The sequence below is a fragment of the Pezoporus wallicus genome, unplaced genomic scaffold (assembly GCF_028554395.1).
Source record: "Pezoporus wallicus isolate ANWC-B61680 ecotype Strahan unplaced genomic scaffold, APGP_CSIRO_Pwel_v1 contig_7866, whole genome shotgun sequence".
In the NCBI taxonomy this organism is placed as follows: domain Eukaryota; kingdom Metazoa; phylum Chordata; class Aves; order Psittaciformes; family Psittacidae; genus Pezoporus; species Pezoporus wallicus.
This window is the reverse complement of record NW_026636013.1, coordinates 707,636-727,139: the sequence shown is the minus strand read 5'-3', so window position 1 is coordinate 727,139 and position 19,504 is coordinate 707,636. Positions and strand designations below refer to the sequence as shown.

Sequence of the window (19,504 nt, the reverse complement as noted above, 5' to 3'; positions counted from 1 at the left end):
GCCAAAAGCTAGAGAGCAATTCCACAATGCTTTGGGCCCAGCAACCGCACAGAGGAGTAAAGGATAGAAACCCCCAAAGCTCATACTTCAGAGGACATTCCCACCGTGTAGCAATAATGAGTCACAGTGAAGCAAAAGCCATCTGTTCATCTGGACACCGATACTGCTTGTCAGTTAGCAAGAAACATTTCCACTGAGAATCCTACTGCACTGTTAATCTCCCTGCATAGACAAACTTTGTATTTCAGATCTTCTGGTCTGTAAATTGGGAACACTGCAGCTTCCTTTTACCCTGTTTTGTCTTTTCTGAAAGCAGGCTTGTGAGGAAAGGGACTGTCTGTGTGGCTGTATCTATCTTTAAAGCTTGGCTATGACCATGAGGTCTCCAAGTCAACTCATGAGTCTAGCATTTCTCATCAAAACCCAAGTGATCAAACACAGTGACACAAAGCATCCTCAGACTCAGCCAGCGGCAGTGCTGTGCTCGCAAGGCCTTTCTGCAGCACTGCCTTCATGTTCCTTCTTTCCATTCCCACTGCTATATTACTTGGCCAAGTTGGGACCCTTCTTAATCCTGGGGAACTGCCACGTTACATCCTTCTCCCTACAGACATTCCTGACATTAGCTATTGATGAAACTGGGCAAAGTGCAGTCATAATTAATATGTTGTATCTTGAAATAGTTAGCAGCAGAAACACACTCTGTAAAGGGACCAATCAGCCCTAATTAAAGTCATGTTTAACTAATCTTTTTGAGATGAGGACTGTCATTTAGCATGTGTTCTTGCCACATGTAGCCCAATGGGATTTAGCACTGCTGTTGCATTTAGGTGTTACCACAACATAAACAATGGTAATAATAACTACAGAAGTATAAATCTCTTTTTTTTTTCCTACTATGACTGCTTCAGTAGACATATTTTAATTTGCTTTACTATTGCACAGTTTGGGTTACTACTATGTAAATGTTTAGCAGCTCACATGGGCTAAATGTGAGGGTGGGTGGCTAATTCTTTTCATGTGTGTAATGTTTTGGATCAAATTATTTCCACATTAATTTCGATGGATTATGTTTCAGGTGGACAAGACCCAAAAAAATCAGATGAACTCTTAAGGATCTGGCTGCACTGAAGACATTCTTAACAATGACATTTAGAAAGAATGAGAAAGAACTTCTTACTTCTATTAAAATTAAATTTACAACATGTAGGCAAAATTATCTCAAAAGACCATCACAATTCTATAAAACAAAAGTGTGATTTCATATTAAATCAGATGATGCCAAAAAGATCAACTAAAAAGATCACCTTTAAATTTAATTTTAAAGAAAATTTTAAAATTTTCTCCCTCAAGTTAAATCTATTTGTTTCAAATGACACTACTTTTGATTTCTAGTATGTGTGTAAATTCCATGATTGCCAAATGAGATTAAAAACAAAATAAAAATCCCCACATGAATAAATTTCATAAACTGCAAGAGAATGGAAAAGACCTAGAGAAAACGATTTTGGTTTTTGTGCATGCATATTCACTTAATTGTTTGTCCCTTCAAAACAGCAAGTTGCCTGGAGCGCTTAAAGCAAAAAGTGCTTTTTAAAAGCAAAATATTTTTATTTATCAAAAATTTCTTGGACAACTTCTAAAAACCTGTCTACAGATTTTTGAGAGAGAAGGATTAGATACAAACGGCAGGTAGAGAAAACAGAGAACAGCATGTAATTAAAAAACTATAATAGATGATTCCTGCACCCGGTAAAAATCACACAGCATAAACCTCCAAAGAAGACAGGCAAGCTTTGCTGGAGAAATCTTGAAGGAAGCAGCCTATCTTTTGGGGATTAAAAAAAAAAAAAAAAAAAAAAGAAAATTATGAGGGTGGGGGAAAGCTTTCAAAGGCTTGTGAAACTGCCAGCAGGAAATGAAATGACCACCAGATAAGAACTCCATCAGGTTGTAAATGTATAGGAATAGGGTTAACACTTTGGTTGTTATTCAAAAGCAAATGAAAGATGAGCTTATGATAACAAACTTGGATTAGGACTCAGAAGATCCGAGTTCATTTCTCGACTGCCATAATCTCCCTTTGCAATTTTGGGTCACAGCTTACATTTCGCATAGACTGAAGAAGGAAGTAGTATCTTTTTTGTATACTTTGGGAACTGAGACCCAGAGATAATACTGGCCAAGGATTCACGACACTTTATAGGCATCTATATTCCAAATATATTTCACAGCAGAGAAAGATGACTGAGAGCTGAGAGGTATCTTTGTGTGTCTGATCCTCCAATCACATCTGTGTTTCTGTTTCCTTATAGCATTTGGATAGTAAATCCTTTCTCCTCCACTTTGAGCAAAGGCTGGGGTTTGTTGTTTGGTTTGGGGTTTTTTGATGGGTTTTTGTTTGTTTATTTCGTTTTGTTTGTTTGGGTTTGGCTTTGGTTTTTTTTCCTCATCAGCCTGCAATATAAGCTCTCAGGAAAAATACTCTTTTTACATAGTTTTTTATGTTTTTCTTACAACTCTGCAGTCTCATAGTGAGGATTCAAGAAGCTTCTAATTATCAAGAAGTAACTAGTTAGTATGTGTGTATATAGGTATAAATATATACCTATGCATTTCAGATACATACAGAGTAAATATCCTTACTAATTATTATTGCTACTATCCTAGTGTACATTAGCAATAATGACAATAATGCGAGTATATTGATGGGGTCTGCCTTGGGGCTTACACAGCAAATAATAATTTCCCTGATTTCCCACACACCAGGCTGAGTTCTGACACCAACTGGGACTAAACCCAAAACACTTCAGTGGAAACTCAAGATTACTTCACAGTAGTCACTTGCTTTTCATTTCCTTTTCCCTGCTGATCTTCCGAAGCTACCACAGTTACACTGATGTGAACAAGATCTGAATCCTGCCCACTGGCAACAGTTACTGAAAACAGGAAATGGGATATTTCAAATAACAATAGGTGGGAACAGCGAGTAAAGGTTCACTATGTAGTAACGGTGCTGACTCTTTAATGACTGTGTTTATTTCCTTGTGTCCTAAAGAAGGCCACAGTTCATTTTGATCTCGAATACGTGTGTATTGCCACATTTATATATCAGACACTGTATCTAATTTTGCAGTTTTTATTAAGGAGAGGGGGGGGTGTCTTCTCATAACGAGGGACACAATTAGATTGCCCTCCTCAGCTATGCCACCAAACAAGTCAAATTGCAAGAGCCGAAAGGTTCACCCCATGCCCTGTTAAGAGGAAATCTCCCCATTGCTGCAGAAACAGCGAAGCAGGATTTTTCCCTCCCATGCACCACAAAAAAGGGGTACTGTGACATGAGAGAGAAACCCTTTGCAAAGCTTACAACCCACATAAGGCGCTTCACATGAAGTTAGAGCAGAGATGTTACAAGTTCAAAAAGATATCCAGGGCCATGCAGTTCATTCCAAGCAAAGGTCTGACGTTCTTGGCTGAGGTTTCCACACTCCTTGTCTAGTCTCGACATGACTAATTTCCAGAAAAGGCAGTTTCACTACCACTCCAAGCCAGCCCTATGTCTAATTGGCATCACTGCTTAAGAAATACTTCTGTGCATTCTTCTATGAAAGTTTGCAGTTACAATCTAATTCTATACACTTTTACTAAGCCTCACAAGCCACCAGTGAGACAGTCCAGCTATTTTTAACAATCATTAGTCCTTCAGTCTCTCAGCGCACAAAATGACTGGTTCATGTTGGGTTCCTTTTCTCACAGCTTCCAAAATTGGTCTTAACTAGGTTTCCCAGCTTAATACACTGTTAAATAATGGCCACTAATTAGTAATGGCAAAAAGGAAGAAATGGTCATATGAAAATGTTAAAATGCCCAGCCACACAGGATTTTGGGTTTGGATTTTTTTTTTTTTTTTTTTTTCCTCAGCTCAAGCTGCTTTTTTCACCATTAACCATAGTGATTTCTGCTCCTCCACTTGGGGAAGCTGTCACTGAATTTCTTAAATGCCACCAGACAAGTTCCAGTTGCCCATATTTGCTGCTTCTCCTAAGGGTGCTTACCCTAATCCCCATCTTTCCTAAAGACACTTTGCAAAGAAAATGGTCTTTTTTCTAAGGGGAAAAAAAATAAATAATTAAATTTAGAAAGAATAGAAAGAAAGTTGGGTTTGAGGGTTTTTTTTTTATTTATTTAAATAGAAATCCAGGTCTTCTAAATCATGGAAGATTTCATGCACTGCTAGAAAAATAGTAATCCTAAAGTTTGGATACCAAGAAATGAAAACTGTTAACTTTTTGAAGTGCTTTTATTCACCCTGTAAAAGATGAGTGATTTTAAATACTTGAAACCCCCATACATGATTATTTGCTATATTAGAAACCACAAAATACCTATTCAGTTAAGACTTGTAACTCCTAATAATACTCTTGAGTACTATTAAGCGGACTGTTCAGCTGAGCCTTTTGTGGAAATAAGACCTATCTTTTTCCTAATACAGTAACCCAAGAAAAAGCTGAAAGTTAATATATGTTTTGTTTATAAATATATCCAGTACCTAAGCATCAGGGAGGAAAAACACCAGTACATGACAAAACAGGTATAATCAACTGATTGCAAATAGGTCGGGAATTAAGAGAACAGTAACTCATAATTACAGCACCAAGAGACACAATCACCTTCCCAGTGCCAGCTATGGATATGGAAAATGTAACAGACCTAAGGAATACATTCTACAGTACTGCCCAGAAAAGGACTGATTGTCAATACCTTTTGTTCTAATGCCACTTCTGGGTGCTGATGAGGTATAACAGACCACTTTCCAGAGTGCTGCCTTCTCATCAACTGTTTAGGCATGTCTAGGAGTATCAGAGTGAAAACAGGAGTGTGAAAGCATGAACTCCAGGGTGCTCAGTACCAGGTAAACTTAGAAATTACATAGCTCCAGGTCTGGTCTGAAGAGGTAAACAAAAACAAAAAAAACACACACACACACACACACACACACACACACACACACACACAGTAAAATAGAAACCTCTCTTTGACTCAGTGTGGATCATTAACTCATGTTCTGTTCACATTAGGTAATGACAACAATTTCTTTCCTTACATTCTGGTTGCTTAGCAGTATTTGTAGGGCAACACATCACCTTAGCTAATTATTTTCTACGTCTGCTGAACAAGTTCATTTTACATTTACCTAAATTCTTCCTTAGTTTATTTTTGTCATTATGTCTTAATTCTTTTAACCTTTCACTGTGTCTTAGGCTAGCTGTGGTCCAAAATGTAATTTGCTAATTCTGCCAGACTGACAGATCAGGAATCATCTCACTTGCTTGCCTACTCATAACAGTTCTATTTATATATCCTCAAAGAGCATTTACTTTATCTGTGGTAAAATCACATTGCATGCTAGTTACCACCTCAGAAGCAGATAATTTCAAGTAGTGTTCTCTGCTATCTGAGAATGCTTTTATGCAGTTGACACTCTCTCTCTTTTCCCCCAAATAAAGTCCATTTATCCTAATCAAACCACAAGTTATTAATTCCTGCCCATTCCATCTAACCTCCCTGATTCTGGATGTGCATGAACCATTTTCCAGAGGTTTTCTCCTCTTCTTATTCTTAAAGCTGCATACAGAGCATGTTAATGTGTCCTCTAAAAATGCAAGAATATTCTAGGAACAGACCAGGTGCTCCCCCTGCCTCACATGGAGCTCAACCCAACTGGAAAACACTGCCTGTCTCCCGCTATGGTGGGAAGCAGGTTTTCTAGGAACAGTCCACCACCCCTAACAAACACAGTTACTACAGAGAACTGGTGGAGCCTTTAATGTGGCAGTATTGCTTTTCAGACAGAACCTTATTAAAATTAATGAACCAAAAAAAAATTAAAGCACACAGGCCTTTTTCTCTCTGCTCATATTTGTAAATCAGTGGCTTTAGAGGGGTAAATTGGCTGATTATCCTAAACTGTGGACAGCCCTACTTAAAAGTCATGCAACTCTGCAGGCAGAGCACCAATATTTGGAGTAATTCTACATAATTTGTACTAATTTTTGCTATTTTTATGAATGACCTAGATCACACAGCTTAAAAACACACCAAGCATCTGCAGGATGGGAAGTAAATCTGTGACTACCTCTATGCCATTGCAGGCACATGTACTGTATTAGCTGTATGGCAGTCACAAGAAATTTATCCAAGGAACTCAGTAGTTGTATTCCTTCACTACCAATCAGCATTGCCCGTTCAGTGCACATCCTTGGGCATCCCTCATCGCTACTACATGTGAAGAGGCCTCTGCTCTACATCAGCTGGTCTCTGTCTCTGGCTGGCACATCCAAGTAAAGTTGTGCAGTCCCAAGGGACTGACTGATTTCTGAATTCAGTTTGGGTTTTGTTAAGCTAGAACATGTTTTCATTTAAGGTTTCCCAGGTGAATTCCACACTGGCACATGATTAAAAAAAAAGCAATTGTATAAAATCAGTATTTGAAACTTTACAACCATGTATAGCTTGAAGAAGGTCATTAGGGAGTAAATTGTATCTTCAAGTATCTCCACTAGTTCATTCTTTCATTTTATTTCATTTTGGAGCATACTAAAATTTGTCCTAATGTTCATTATCTTCTGTAGCCTACAATAAATTCCCTTCAACTCACATCAACCACCATCCCTTTGTTCCACCTGGCTGCTACAAGTGCCAGTATAGCTTCCCCTCAGCTTGTGTTCCACGGAACAGTCTCCTAAACTGCAGCATCTTACTATTTCATTTTAATTTCTGATTAAAAACATGCTTGGTAAAAACACTACATCTGTTTACTTCACATTACAGTCTTATCCATTCTTTCTTATCTGGATTGATTTTTAGTTCTAATGACGTTTTTTGTTACTTAGAATTTGTTACTGCAGTTGCAACCTAGAATTAACGCATCCAGTGACACTTATGTTGATTTTCTTTCAAATGCCCATTGATAACAGCCTAATCAAGGCCAGCATTTAATCAGGATACAACTTAAGCAGCTTTTACTGCACCACAGTCACATCTGTGCCACAGTTTTCTTTGACTTGTTTTGTTTTTTTTTTCCTATAGCAATAACCTTCATCCTGCTCAACTCACCACAGACTGGCAGAAGCCAGTCAACTACTCGTCAACTAACAATGCACTTTAGTAAAGGACCTCTCTTTTTTCTTTTTAACATTGCATCGCCATCAGTCTACATCTGCTATTTCCAGTTGTCCTTCACCAGGAGATACTGCCTGCCTGAGAATAACCATACAAAACAAGATACTTATGTTTCAAACCCCACCTGGGCACAGTAAATCTCATTCAGTCTCTGACAAGCCCAGATCTCTCTTTCACGAAGCACGGCTAAAAAGGGGCAGGTGTAAAACAGAACGAGTGGACAGTTGTGTTCATTGACGCTGTGGTTGAAAATAAAATCTTCTCCAAAGGGAGCAGGTCGGTTAAACAAACACTAAGGATTTCCAGAGCTATGTTACCAGGTTATATTTGACTGGAGCCCACACCGCATTTCAGGCCACAAAATATTTAACTCCATAGAACTAAAAATAGTCTCAAGTAAGGTGCATAATTCATCAGCTTAAGAGGGACTTTATTTTTTTCTCTGCACTGTTCTTCAGAGGATCTAGTTTTGGCCACAAAGTAGACACAAATCGTTCTGCACTATCTGTTGTCCAGAAGGCAATTTTGGATACATATTTATGTGTTTGGCCACGTGAAGCCAAGTAAAGAATTACTGACTAAACCAAAGGAGCTTCGTTCTCTGGATTTAGATGGTCTTCAGCACCAGCTTGTTTTTCTAAACATAAAATCACACTCTAGTTGACTTTAATTTTGGGTTTTTTTTCTGCTTTTTTACAGACTCAGGAAATCCTAAGCATGAACATCAGTTGTTTGTTTATGGAATCGCCTCATTAATAGTTTATGAGGGGCTAGGAGATGTGAAGTTAGACTGACATTTTCACACCAGCAATCAGTAGCTCTCAGAAGACAGTAGGCAGAAGGAACACACATTAAACACAAGTCACCCTCTGTAGGTAATTAGCAACAGATACAAAGTGGTGAAATGGAAATAACAGAGTAGAGATTATGATGGAAACATCAGTGGAAAATTATAACTCCTTTAATAAAAGAAACACACTAGCAGTGTATGTTCCATGTGCTGGACACTCTTTGGGAAGCAAACACCCAAATTTTTTCAAATTATATTAAGAAATCTGTATCATCAGTAGATCTAGTCTTAAAAAAGCTTGGGGCTAAGAGATACACAAATAAATAGCCGTGCTTGGGTGGAATCGGGCATGGAAGGGTAAACTCTTTCTGCAGAAGCACTGTCTGATGGTGTACGCCAGGTGTGTGCCTGCCACAGCACTCATATGCGGGGCAGCTGCATGGCCCCAGCCTATGGAGGGAACCTCTCTCATGAAGACATGAAGATCAACCTGTTATGCTTTGCTATCCAGCTACCCTACTGAAGCACCAACGATGGCATCAACTGTTGCTCAGAGGCCAAAGCAAGTCATCTTCCAGCTCTCCTGCTCACTGGGAAAGCAGAACCCAAGAGACCTACAGCATGTATAGGCTTTCCGTTGAAGCCTCATGGCGAAGACGCCAGTGGGAGTGGGGTATCAATGGCTGGCACCCCGGTTAAGAGAGGCCACCCCAACACGCCAGGCAGGCACAGAGGGACTGCCATTCAATCATGGGGCCACGGACCGTCCTGCGGACAGGTTTCTCCGGCCGGAGAGAGCCTCCCCTCCGGCCCCCTCACGGCGCAGGCGGCTCCGCAGCGCCCTCCGCGATCGCGGCGGCTGCCGCCTGCTCCCCTCCCCCGCGAGAGCGCCGCTCAAAGCCGCCTCGCGAGCGCACGCCTTCACTCCCGAAAAAAAAGGGGCCGCTTCGCCGCCTTATATACCCTGCTAAAAATAGCCTGCCGCCGGCCCCGCCAATCAGGACTGGGCGAATTTCGAATCGGGCCAATGGCGGGAGCCGTCACGGCCAGGCTCGGTCACGCCAGGAGGAGCCGCGGCGCTCGCCGCGCGGCGATTGGGAGGCTCTGACATCATTGGCACGCGGGGCGCGGGGGTGCGGGGGCGGAGCCGCGCGGGGCGGGGCGGGGCGGCGCGCTCGGGGCGGGGCGGGGCGCTCGGGGCGGGGCGGGGCGGGGCGCCGCGGCCGGGCAGAGGCTTGGCCGGGGGAGTCTCGCGGGGGGTTCCACTCGCAGCCGGCGCCGTGTTTGCAAATATTGTGGTGCGCGGAGGAGCGGAGCGGAACGTCCGCCGTCGGCCGCGCAAGGCGGGGGAGAGCCGCGCCGCCGTCCACCGCCCCGGGAGCCGAACTGCCGCGCCGTGCGATTAAACTTTGCGTGAAACTTTGGGTCTTTTTTAAGCTCCTCACGGAATTAATACATACCTACATACACGTCTATACACACGCCGCTGTTACTGTTATTATTCTTCTCGGAGGAAGGGGGGGGGGGCTCGGAAGCTCGAGATCAGAGGTTTGACACCCCCCCGCACGCACCCCTCAGCCCCTGCGCACCCAGGAGGCGTCCGCGTAGTGCTTTTGGTAACCAGCACTGACTTTGTTGTTGCAACTTGAGACATGGATGTGCTCCCCATGTGCAGCATCTTCCAGGAGCTCCAGATTGTGCACGACACGGGTTACTTCTCGGCCTTGCCGTCCCTGGAGGAGTACTGGCAACAGGTAAACGAGGGTGCCGGTGGTGGTGGTGTCGGGTTGGGGTTTATAAGCCGTGTTAAACGATGACCAGATTTAAAATGGAAAGGAAGAAAAAAGGAAAATACAAAAGGCCAAGTGTCATCAGCGAGCTTGGGGCGCGTTAAGCGTGAATGCGGGGGAATGTTTTGGAGCAGGTGTTTCTGTTTTAACTAAGACGGGTTTGTGGGGAGAGTGCAGAGGTGGATGTCAAGAGATGCGCAGCTCCAGCTTCTCCGCTCCGCAGCCGGCCCGGGCCGATTCTGGAGCTTCGCTGCCGCCGGCTCCAGCCACAACGAGTCCTGGCAAAAGTTGTCCGCTTGTACCAGGTCCAGGCTGCACAGCTGGGTCTTGTCACCCGAGATCCTGGCCTCGGCCAAGCGCTGCTCTTCGCCCGTTGCCGTGATGGGGTTTGTTTTGTTTTTTCCTTTTATTATTGTTTTTTACTTTCTTATTTTTCCTGGCAGTGATGAGTAAGTAGCCCTGCAGTAGTGTATGGACACATATGCACACGTAGCTCTGTGTGTGCATGTATAATCCATACTTGTGTGTGTGTGTATCGTAGCCGTTCCCAGCGCAGGGAGCGTTGCGGAGCCCGTGAGCTGTCAGTCATATGACAGCGAGCCCCTCTCGCTAATTGCCTTGATCGGGAAGGAAGAAGAACGGAGGCTCCTTCCCTTTAATGGACATATTTTGTTGTTGCCTTTTTATCCTTCTTTTTATTTATTTTTTTTTTTTTTTTTGGTTTTTCTCCTTTCCCTCCCCCCGCCTACCGAGCCTGCCCAAGCAGCGGGCTGGCAGGAGCGACGGTGGCCGCCCGGCGACCAGACCAAGTACCTGCTGGCTTGGACGCAGGAACCTCTCGGAGAACGTTGAAATGCAAAGTGTTACAGCCCTCACATGCACACTAATTGTATGCAATGCCTTTCCTTTTGAGTTTGGTGGGTTTTTTTCCTCCCTTTCTCCTTCCCTTCCCCCTTTCCCCTTGCAGAGAGGCAGCTTGACCGTACGTGATTGAAATGGAGCTAAGTAGTTTCCTTCAGGCATTTGGGCTTTTGGCGAGGGGCCAGCCCTCATTCCCAGTAGCCTTCAGAGGCATTTAAACTCGGAGAGAGCTTCACTACGGTCCCCATTACTAATCTACCTAATGAGGAATTTAAATTAGCCGGGAATATGAAAGTTTAACAAGATCTTAATAAATGCTTTTCTACCTGTTTTCATGGGAATTCAATTCACTATTGTGTTGTCCCTCACGAAACCTTTTTTGTTTTTAACATGCATCACGATCCAGTTACCTAATTATAGACAAATACATAAATATTGTGTGCAGTGGTTGGTTTAGTGTGGGGGTTGATTCATTGGTTTTTGTTTGGTTGTTTGGGGTTGTTTTTTTTCCTAATTTTGCCCCACTCTAGCCTGGCCAGAACATGTGACCCAGTTTACTTTGAGCAGTGCTGGGGGAAAAAGGAGGCAGCTCCTATGGCGGCTCTGCTCTTGGACAGATGCAAAGGGGCTGTGAAGGGAATGTATGGCATTTGGGATCAGGTTTTGCTACCGGGCTTGGAAGAGATGATCTTGCTAAAATAAGTAGAGTTTGGTATGGAAACTTGATGTGTCCATTTTCTGTGTAAAGCTTCCATGTGGATCATTTCCTATAGTGGAAAGAATAATCTCAAAACATCAGCTTGTTGCCATAACAGTTCATACCCTTTTTTTTTCTTTTTTTCTTTTTTTTTATTTTTTGTTCTCTGAAGATGGCCAGAAAGCCAGCAGGGTGAACTGAAATTGAAAACCACAGCTTCACCCATTTAGGGTTGTTTTGTGTTTTGTTTTGTTTCATTTCATGGAGTGGAGGGGAATGTGGTTGGGGGGGAGGGGGGGGGGGGTTCGGGAGGTTGTCCATGTACTGTTGCATGTATATTTCAACAGAGTACTTTCTTGGCAGATGGTCAGGGTTTTAAAAGGAAGTCTCCCTTGGCATTGCGTGAAAGAAAGAGAGAGATGACTCATACAGTGCACTCTTGGCCAGTAGATAAAGTTCTTGTTCATTGTGGGACTCCCAGCAGGACCTCAGAGTAATTTCCCGTTTTGCATCCTATAGAATAGGACATTTCTATTCTGGAACTTTTTTCTCCACTCTCCTCTGTTGTTGAAGTTCCCCATGTTCCTGCGAACACGTATGGGAGCAGTTTGAGTTACGTGGTGTGCATGCCAGTGTGCTTGGAAATGACATTCTTTGAAAGTCGAGTGTGCTGCGTTCTCATGCACAGGAAATGGGAGGATGTCTGCTGCTCCATTGATGTCCCCAGAAGACGGGCCAGCAGCTCCGCAGCCATGCTGAAATGTGGCTTTGTTTTCTGACACAGCATTTGAGTTTTAGCTGCCTGTCAGAGCACATTGTGTTCACTTGGGTCCTTTCAGCCTCATGTTTGTGTCAGATACAAAACAACTTGAAATTAGATGAGGCGCGAGAGCAAAGTGTAATTATTTGTTGTGGTTCTCTGTGGTCCTTTTCAATGTCAGCTTACTGAAAACACAGATTTTATGATGAGAGTGATGATAATTTGACTGACTCATTAGAATGCTATTTTGGAAACCAAAGCTGACTTGCACCTTCAGCTGTGTGTTTGAACTCCTGCCCAGGTCTCAAAAACAGATTTCTTTTCATCGTAACAGTCACCTAGTTACGGCTGGAGGAGCCTTTAATTTGTTTTGAACCTAGAAACCTCAAATCGAGCGCACTACGTTCCTGCATGCTTTTTGAAGTGTAAAATACAATTGAGTTTATTTTTAAGCAAGGTTGTGACTTTCATCTTTTTTTTTTTCCTTCTCTTTCACCTAGACATGTTTGGAGTTGGAACGGTATCTTCAAAGTGAACCCTGTTATGTTTCTGCATCTGAGATCAAATTTGATAGCCAAGAGGATCTCTGGACCAAAATTATTCTGGCACGTGAGAAAAAGGAGGAATCTGAACTGAAGAACATTTGTGTCGCAAAGGAGGACAATCTTACTAGTCAGAACTTAGAGACCAACAGTTTAAATTCTGATGTGAGCAGCGAATCTTCAGACAGCTCTGAGGAGCTCTCGCCCACAACAAAGTTTACCTCTGACCCTATAAGTGATGTTTTAGCCAGTTCAGGAAACTTGAGTTCATCTGTCACTTCCACTCCCCCTTCGTCTCCTGAGCTGAGCAAGGAGCCTTCTTCCCAGATATGGAATTGTACCCCGGGTGAGTTGCATTCACCGGGGAAAATTCGTACCGGTACAGCTGGAAAGACTGCAGAAAAAGGTACACCCGCCAATGGTGACACCTCGCCAGATGGCAGAAGGCGTGTTCACAGGTGTCATTTTAACGGTTGCAGGAAAGTTTACACCAAAAGTTCACATCTGAAAGCACATCAGCGCACTCATACAGGTTAGTAACCGTATTGCTTATTAAGAATTGGCAAGTGCTGTAGGGAATACCCCTGATGATGGTGGTGTCACATTGTTACACAATCACTGGGTGGGAGCCCAGGTTTGGAGAGATGATATAATAGTAATAGAGGCTTACCAGCATGGACATCACTTCCTCATTCTTTCTGTAAGTGAGCTGAAGCCAAGGCAGTTGGTGGTAGATTAGTGTGCTGTCATAGCAAATGGGAGCCACTCATCTAAATAGGCAATAGTAGTGAAGCTGCAGCAGTATGCAGTCTTCGGGAACAAAGATCTGGCCAAAGTAGACGCTAAACCTTTCTTGACATTTATTTCTAAAGCAAAAGAGAGCTGAGACTTTCTTGCAAAAAAACGGAACATCGGTCATCCGAAAATCAGTCAGATCATTAAATCCCTGTTTTCACGGTTTGGTCTGCATTGGATCTGTTCAATCAGACATCCCAAGGCCTTGATTATATAAAGTATAGCTATAGTTGTAAATCATTCAATGTTTTTGTGTGCCATTGTTACTGGCCAAAATCTTGTCACAGTAGTCCTTCTAACATATTTGGGCTTACAAATGTATGATCTACTGTATGGTTTCATCCCAAAATGGTGAACAACAGCATTTTGTTGTTATGGAACCTGTACTAAAATGAGCAATCCTGTGTGTTACTGGGAAGGAAAGTGAGGAGGATAAGACACTTCAGGGCTTTTATAAATATTTTATGGTTGAAGTAGCACGCTGATTTGCTTGCTTGAGCATTATTATTTGACATGTCTTTATGACAGCAGTTAAATATGTGGAGCTGGTGGAGCTGTGCCTTGGCTCAGTCGTCATCATTTAACATGAGGAATTGGCCTGGCATTCTTGGTGTACCAATCCAAAGACCTGTACATTGTGGGTTTTTTTCCCCCAAGAAGTGGAAAGAGAATTCAAGGAAAAGATCCTGTTTTGACTCATGAGGTCAGCATTTTGTGGCTTTTATGGGAAGTCTGAGCAAGCTCGGATGTTCCCATTGTCATGCAGAAGTCAGATAAAACAAGATTATTTCAGGAGGAAAGAACAGCTTCCACTGAAACCGTGGTGGTTCAGCAGACATAAATAGCTGCTGGCCTCAGAAGTGTTGCAGAACTGTTGTCCTGGTGCTGTCTGGCTGAGAACGTTCCTGTGAATGGAAGTGGTATTTCTTGAATGCTGAAATAGCAGTGTTCAAAGTGGCATGAAGGCTTTTCCAAGAATATGTAGCTCAGCAGAAAGGAGGTTGCGTATTATGCAGATGAGTGAGTGACAAAGGGCTTTGGTGCAATACAGTAGCCTAATTGCATTTTGGAGCCTAGCTGTGCTGTCTTTAATCAGCTTCATGAGGTGCATGATACCTGTTTGGGAGTAAGCCTGCTATTATGGATGGACAGGAATGGTAGAAGGTTGGATTTCTTTGTTTCCTGTGAGCCTGTTTAATCACTTTTTTTTTTCTTTTAATAAGAATGAGATTATTTGGTGTGCTTTTGCAGCAAAATAGTTAAGTAGAAATAGTGGGTGAATTTTGCAAGCTTTCTTTGCCTACATGTTCTGAAGCATTCAGATAGGTAGTTTAAATAAAATTGGCTGTCTTTGGGGGGTGGAGGAGGTTTACATAGAAAATGAATGGGGTAGCACCTATCTTTCTTTGAATGAAGTCATGACTAATGTGTAATCTGCTTTCTTTGTAGGGGAAAAGCCTTACAGATGTTCATGGGAAGGGTGTGAGTGGCGTTTTGCAAGAAGTGATGAATTAACCAGACACTTCAGAAAGCACACTGGTGCCAAGCCTTTTAAATGTAGTCACTGTGACAGGTATGTTACTGAAGTGCACCTTTTAAAATAGTTATTTTTAATGCTTGTTGGAAAGCGAGTCTAGGCTGCTTTTGACTTGTGAAGGAATCATTTGGGAATGCAACTGTGTCTGGTATTTTTAAGGGATTATTTTATATTTAGACTGGGAAAAAACCCTCCCATTTTACCAGTCATTGGGATGTGGCTTGTAGCCTGATGCTTCAGATAAGTTTTGGCAAGTCCCTAGTCTTACCACTCATCTGTGGAGCTCCTTGGTGCCCACAGACACCTTGAGTGCTCCCATGTATCCAGGGAATGCCAAATCCCTCCTCCATCAGCCGTGTTTCTGAGTAGCAGGGCAATGGGGGAGTGCCTCGGCCATGCATGTTGTGTTGTGCGTGCCTTCAGCAGGGGGCTAATGCAAAATTTGGCTCTTGCTTTGCAGGTGTTTTTCCAGGTCTGACCACCTGGCCCTTCACATGAAGAGACATCTCTGAATGGGTCAAGAGGTAAATCCTGCGGGCTAAGAGGCGTCAAGGTTGAAGAGCCTTGAGCAAAGGGATGCGTGTTCCAGCCAAAGCATGCCATTTTGCACCCTACCCAGTTGCCTCCAGGACCTCACTTTCTTGAAGGTCTTTTGAGGGCTAATAAGTCATGTAAGAAACGGCATAGCAACCGCGGTGCGTGATGTTTGGGGTTTCCTGGACTCATACACTGGTATCTAACCTTCTGAGTGGCTCCTAAGCCTTTGCCGTGAGCATGTGCACTGAGAATGTTAATGATTGGGTGACTGTATGCGATGAGGATCTCTCGATGACTGTATGCTGAGGCACATTTTTTTTCTTGTGGTTGTTTTATGACTGTAAGAGAAAAAAAATAGTCTGAATGTCTTGTATGTGAGGAATATCTTGTGAGATGGGACGACCACCAATCATTTCCAAGGGGTGGGGGGAGGGGTGTCTGCACCTTTTTAGAGGGGAAATTGAGAGGGGAAAGGGGGGCGGGAATAAAAAAAGTCAGGATGCCAGAATGGAGATGGGGTACCTCCCTGTTCCTGTGTGAGAGGAGCTTTAGGTGTCTGGTGCAGCTATTAAACGTGCAATGTGTCAAGTAGCTTGTTTTACTTGCTACAGAGCTCATTTGTAATCCATTGTATAAGCTGTGTATTTACAAATGTAACACAACTATAACTTTTCATTATAATACCAAGGTTATTGCATGGTTCTGGGGAACTATATGCTTTTCCATTCTTTAATCAGGACTGCAGTTTTGATTCCAGTTAAGAGCAGCTAAAATACGATTGGTCTAATGTTACGTAATGTATGGAACATGAATAATTTTTTCTGTTGGGTGGATAAAACCACTATTGGTTAGAAACTGATTTTTCTCATGCAGCTAATTTTTCTCTTATTTATGCCTTGAGGACTAACTTCTGGTTTTCTAGCTGTTAATGCACTGTTGACCTTAATAATGGTGCCTTATGCAAGTGACCTTCTCTTGCAGGGGGTCTTATACAGGGGTATGGGTGATGCATGCTTTATTAAGGCTCTCTTTTCACCTGGCATTGTACTGTATCAAATGTATAATATGAGGGGAAAAAAGGTTACTTCCAGGGTCCTCCTTCACAAAGACAAATATAGAGAAAAGTCATTCATGTCAATACAGTATTTGTTTAACTTAGACAATTTGACTGTGTTACAGTATAATGCATATGCCAATTGAATACCTGACCAGTTCTGCCACCTTGAGACTTTTTTTATATTGACCTTGCACAACAACTGTGTATATACACACCCCAACTGTACTTAATATGTCGAGTTTTCATACATATTAAAGATACAGAAGTATTAAAAGATGTATTTGCTTAAAAGGCACAAGTTTCACATCTATATATCTAGCTATCTGTTGGTCATACAGAAAGAAACTATATTACTTTTTTTTTTAAAAGTGGGCAGAAAAATAATTGTGTATGTATATTTGTGTGTACAGTCTGTGTATGTGTGTATATATATAGATAATATATAAATATTTTTTTTAAGAGGAAAAAAATTAGAACACATAGCTGGAAAATGCCACAGCCCATCAAAATATTCCCTCTACCCCCCGCAATATGGTCATTAAGGAGACAAAGAAGTAAAAGATACAGTTAATTAAAATCTAGCATTTTTAGAGGCTTTACCTTTAGCTTAATTGTATGCTAAAGGCTTTGTTGGCATTCAGTCCTTCTCAGACTGCTGACTGTGTTTTGTAGTTATTAGGTTGTCTGGAATAGCGTTTCTGTGGCCATTTAAGAATGATATGAACCGAATATTGGCATGCTAAAAAAATATTAGCTGTGTGCAGATGAAGTACACTCGAGTTTTGGCCTTCCAGTTTACTGGAGGAGCTGTGAGTGAGCTAGTCGTTGTGGTGGTTGAGCTCTAATTTTACATAGTTCAGCTAAAATAAAGACTCTTTTTTCCTAGAGTAGAAATTGTCTGTCCAAAAGCAGTATTTTCTTTTTTTAAACCAGCTCACTACAGTTGATGCAATGAAACATGTGACCTGTTTCTTTTTCTATTTATTATTGGTCTTGCTTACTATGCTAATATTTTGGTATATCTTCCTGGAAATGTATGTAGATAAGTGGTCTAAAAAAAAAAAGTATATGCAAGTGATCTGGTTCTAAGGAACACACAGGCTTAAATCATTCTCATTTCATTTTTGGTTTAAATTGCCTGAAAATGCACTTTTTTTTTTTTTTTCCCCCAAACCAAACATAATTTTCCAGAAAATGGATTTCTGTTTAAGGTTGGGTTTTGTTGTGTTTATAACTCCTTGTTTGCATTGTCCTTGGCTTAGCCATAATTCTTATAAACAAGAAAGTAAACAAAAGCAAAAACAAACAAAAAAACAACCCCAAACAACAACAAAAAAATAAATTAAACTTGCACTGGCTTGTCTCAATTGTGAAATACCATCAGAGTTGTGTGGATGGGGTGGGGCTGTGTGCCATATGTCAAATGCCTGTAATTTTCTTAATAAGCAAGTACATTTTGTTCAGGTGATAACTGAGCCTCAATCAAGCTGAAAAATAAAAAAAAAAAAACATTTTTGCTTGAAATTTAAGAAGAAAATGTTTCTATTAGTGAAATTTCTTTTTTTGTTTTTGAAGCACCCTGTTATCTAAAGAATCTCTTTGTAAGATTTTTGTAAAAATTTTGTTTTACAAGATTTTATTTGAAATTGTTTTTTGCAAGATTGTTATATTTCTGTATGAATGTATTTTTTATTGGAATAACATGAAAAGAAATTCTTATCAGCATCACGTGTCTGGTTCCATCTTTCTCCCCTCTGAAGTCCTACACATCAAAGGATGTCAAGCATTATGCTGACATTTTGCCTTGAGTCACCTGGTTGCAGGTACAAACACCTTTGAATCGGGTTGCTTTGTGGAAGACAAGCCCTGATGAGAAAATAATATTGACAGTAGAAACTAGAAGTTCTTCCGTATCTGAAAGACTGTTGTTGACTTAGTTTTTGCCTCAGCAGAATGAAGTTAACACGATTGTTACTGCGAGACTGCACCTTTATTCCAAATAATTTGTCCTGGAGAGGTGAGTGCATGTAGGACAGGTTCTGCATGTGGGAAAGGAGAGTCAGTGGGCATTTGAAGTGAAGGAAAAAGAGAAAGGCAATGACTGGGCTGGAGCCACCTGTCCTTAACTTTTACTGCAGAGTGTGAGCCTTTGAACTGCCCAGTCACTGGGGAAGCAAGTCTGAAACCTTGAAGACTCAGTCGTGGGAAGGAATGCATGAGATGTGCCTGGCTCAGATGCAGAGATCTTGAGTCAGCTGTAGGGCTGACCTGACCCACATGCTGGTGGTGACCTTCAACCAGACAAACGCAAGTCTCTGTGAACTGCATTTTTTCAGAGCAATGGCTCTTCAAAGCGTGCCTGGCACGTATGCTGGCTTGGGACACATGCAGAACTTGTTTCATGTTGCCTTGTGGCTTCTACTCACTAATGCTGGTGTTAAAAATCCCTTAAGCAGTGGATAAAACTATTGGCATAAAATGCAAAGCTATATGCTGAGAAACTGACTTTTACCATGTGAATTCAGTTCACCATAACTGAAGGTTTCGTAGGTTTAGATGAGAAATGGCTTAAAATTGATGCAGAAAAGAAGAACTGAATCAATAAATGCAGATTGAGGCCAAAGTAATGTGGAGGAGAGACCCTTGCCATTATTCTCAGTTAGACCTGCAGCTGGCTAGTGAGTAGTCAATATGCCTCCCTATAGCCAAGGAAGAAATGGCAATTTAAGCAAAATCTGACCTGTAACAAGAGGGATATATTAAATTTTACCATTGGTACAGTATCTCACACAGTGAAACACAGGTGTGTCCTGGGAAGCTTAGTTACAGTTGCAATAGAGAAGGCTACCGAGGTTTAAGGGATTCTGACATTTTGCCTCCTCATCTGTATATAACATAGAAATGGAAAAATTTTTAAAGAACTCAGTTTGACCTTGGAGGTTCTCCACCCAAA

General features: G+C 41.8%; 1 protein-coding gene across 1 annotated transcript; it reads left to right on the top strand.

The window, feature by feature from the left end:
- Positions 1-9,189: 9,189 nt before the first annotated feature.
- On the top strand, positions 9,190-18,276 carry KLF6 (KLF transcription factor 6). The gene is made up of 4 exons (XM_057398866.1): positions 9,190-9,729; positions 12,584-13,157; positions 14,870-14,993; positions 15,418-18,276. Exons 1-4 carry the CDS (start codon positions 9,628-9,630, stop codon positions 15,467-15,469), a joined length of 852 nt encoding a protein of 283 aa, XP_057254849.1. The 5' UTR covers positions 9,190-9,627; the 3' UTR covers positions 15,470-18,276.
- The last annotated feature ends 1,228 nt before the right edge of the window (positions 18,277-19,504 follow it).